Source organism: Engraulis encrasicolus, chromosome 15 (genome assembly GCF_034702125.1).
Source record: "Engraulis encrasicolus isolate BLACKSEA-1 chromosome 15, IST_EnEncr_1.0, whole genome shotgun sequence".
NCBI lineage: Eukaryota > Metazoa > Chordata > Actinopteri > Clupeiformes > Engraulidae > Engraulis > Engraulis encrasicolus.
In genome coordinates, this window is record NC_085871.1 from 16684758 (window position 1) to 16687257 (window position 2500).

Consider the following 2500-nt stretch of genomic DNA (forward strand, 5'->3'; position numbering starts at 1 on the left):
TTTTGAATCCCCACTCGGCCTTGAGCCAGGGGAGTCAAAGAGAGCCTGAAAAAATCCCCCAAACAAACTTTTGACAGGAAATGCGTCTGAAGAGTCCACTTCCTGTCTCTGAGGGTTTCCATGGTGATCCATGGCTTGAAGGAATGCCAATGTGAAATATAGTCTCATTGGTCATCTATAGTGGTCTGACTTTTCCCAGTTATACCGTAGTTTTCTCTTATTGGATTTGATTACAATTTAATTCAATATGTGAGTGGGGTTAGATGTTAGAGGAAATGGATTGTGCGATGTGTTGGCTTTTTCCTTTTTGGTATTGTGTCATCAGTTGTTATTTACTTTTAACAGTGTAAAAAGGCACCTATAAATTGGCTTTGCTGCCCTCAATTGGCTGCAATGTAACTTAGCAGGTTTTGAGGGATGCTCTGTTGCAGTGGCAGTTTCACTCTTGGCCTCCTGGGTCCTGCAGAAGTGCAGTTATTAAAGTATACACAGCAGAGAGAAATGATTACAGTTAATCTTTGTTTTTAATGCAGCTGTGTGTTTTAAACAGTAGCCCTGGAGAGATGGTCTGGAATGCACACAAACACCGACAACCTCTCAGTACTTTACAGTTCTGCCTCAATGCCAGAACAATTGACCTTATTTTAAGGTCATTGTGTGTGTGTGTATATGTGTGCGCGCGTGCATGTGTGTGTGCATGTGTGTGCGTGAGTGCGCGTGGTGGAAGGGTCTTTCCCCTTGGAAGGGTCATACAGAATAGGTGCTATTAAACTAGCCGTGTAAAGTTATCGTAGTTGGCCATCAGCGTGCTAATCTGTGTTCCAGACAGCAGCAAATGTACCGATAGGCCTGAGAAACAGTGAGTGATTTATCTTCTACTGCAATCTCCCGTTCTCAATCTTCTGCCCATCTTCTCATTTTCCTCAGCGCTAGCTAAACCGTCTTTGACCACAGGTGATGGGGGCTGTGGGTCTCTACACTACATGAGTGTGACCTTTCTGTAATATCTCCCTCTAACCTCAGTCTCAGTCTTGACTCTGTACAGTATATGTGGATGCCATATGTTTCTGTGCCTTTTGAACAGGCAAAGGAGCTGGGCCTACAGCCAAAAGGTTACAGTTTAAATTACTGACACTCAAACCAGTTTAAGTGTAGCACATGTTGCTATTGGTCAGGTGCACGACAATCAAACTGCATTCAGTTAAAGACGAAAAAACTGCATGACTTCTTGACTTCCCAATTTTGTTGTTTAACTGAGTGCAACGCTGAGTGCAACCCAAATGCAGGCAGATGGGAATTCATTATGTTCAGGATGCACCCCTGGTCAACTATGAGAGTATGCGCTGCACATTTGATCTGTATTGTTAAATGTGCACCTTAGCATCTGCCGGGATTAAAAAAAGTTATCTTTGTCAGGATGTCCCCCAGTACTCAATACTCAATAAATACGTAGCGAAGCCACCTACCACCTTGCCTAGATCCCCTAAAAAGACAACGTTTTGTATTGTATAAACTGGAATGTCAAAATTCGCCCCGTCCCAGAATGGTGAGGAATCTTTTAAAAAAATTCTGTCACCACCAAAATTTTATCACTTGTTCCTTTTGTCATTTCCAGAAACTCCACAAAATTTCGTCCAAATCCGTTCATAATGTTTTGAGTTATCCTGCTGATAGACAAAAAATCAGACAAACAAACAGACAAACAAATAGACAAACAAACAGACAGACAAACAAACAGACAAACCAAAGCGACCGAAAAACATAACCTCCTTGATGGAGGTACTGTCTGTAATAATGAAAAAAAATCTAGACAATCTCAGTTTCTTCATCTCAATCTGAATCTTGTTGCTCTGCAGAGTCTGGATGAGCTGGATGATGATGACGGCGTACAGAAGAACCGTCAGCAGGAGGAGGAGCTGACCCAGCAGAACACGGTCCAGAACGAGGCCATGTCTTCAGAACCAGCGCCGGCTCACCTAGCACAGGTACTCTAGCATGTGTGCGTGAGAGAGAGAGAGAGAGAGAGAGAGAGAGAGAGAGAGAGAGAGAGAGAGAGAGACAGAGAGAGATTCTATGAGTGTCTGTCGTGTTAGCTTTGTGTGTGTGTGAGAGAGATTCTATGAGTGTGTGTGTGTGTGTGTGTCTGTGTCTGTGTGTGTGTGTGTGTGTGTGTGTGTTACTCGAGGAGAAAAAAACAATACCCAGGATTCTGGAACTTGTCCCCCATATAACTAGTCCCAGAGCTGTTTATTCTCATTACATGCACTGTAATGTGGGAGCTTGTTAAGACCCCAGGTGGCCAGGCGAGGGGTACTTCTCTCTCTTCCTCTCTCTCTCTCTCTCTCTCTCTCTCTCTCTCTCTCTCTCTCTCTCTCTCTCTCTCTCTCTCTCTCTCTCTCTCTCTCTCTCTCTCTCTCTCTGTCTCTCTCTCTCTCTGTTGTTCGTTCGTTCCTAAGTGCCTGTGTTGACTCCTCTGTTCTGCCTAGTAGAGGCACTGTTG

At 44.0% G+C, this 2500-nt stretch overlaps 1 protein-coding gene across 1 annotated transcript in view; it reads left to right on the forward strand.

The window, feature by feature from the left end:
- Positions 1-2500, forward strand: part of pawr (PRKC, apoptosis, WT1, regulator) — a 118352-nt gene that overhangs the window by 71212 nt on the left and 44640 nt on the right. Inside the window, exon 3 of the mRNA XM_063217153.1 lies at positions 1857-1985. Coding sequence (XP_063073223.1) covers positions 1857-1985 — 129 coding nt within the window. The remainder of the gene's footprint in view (positions 1-1856; positions 1986-2500) is intronic.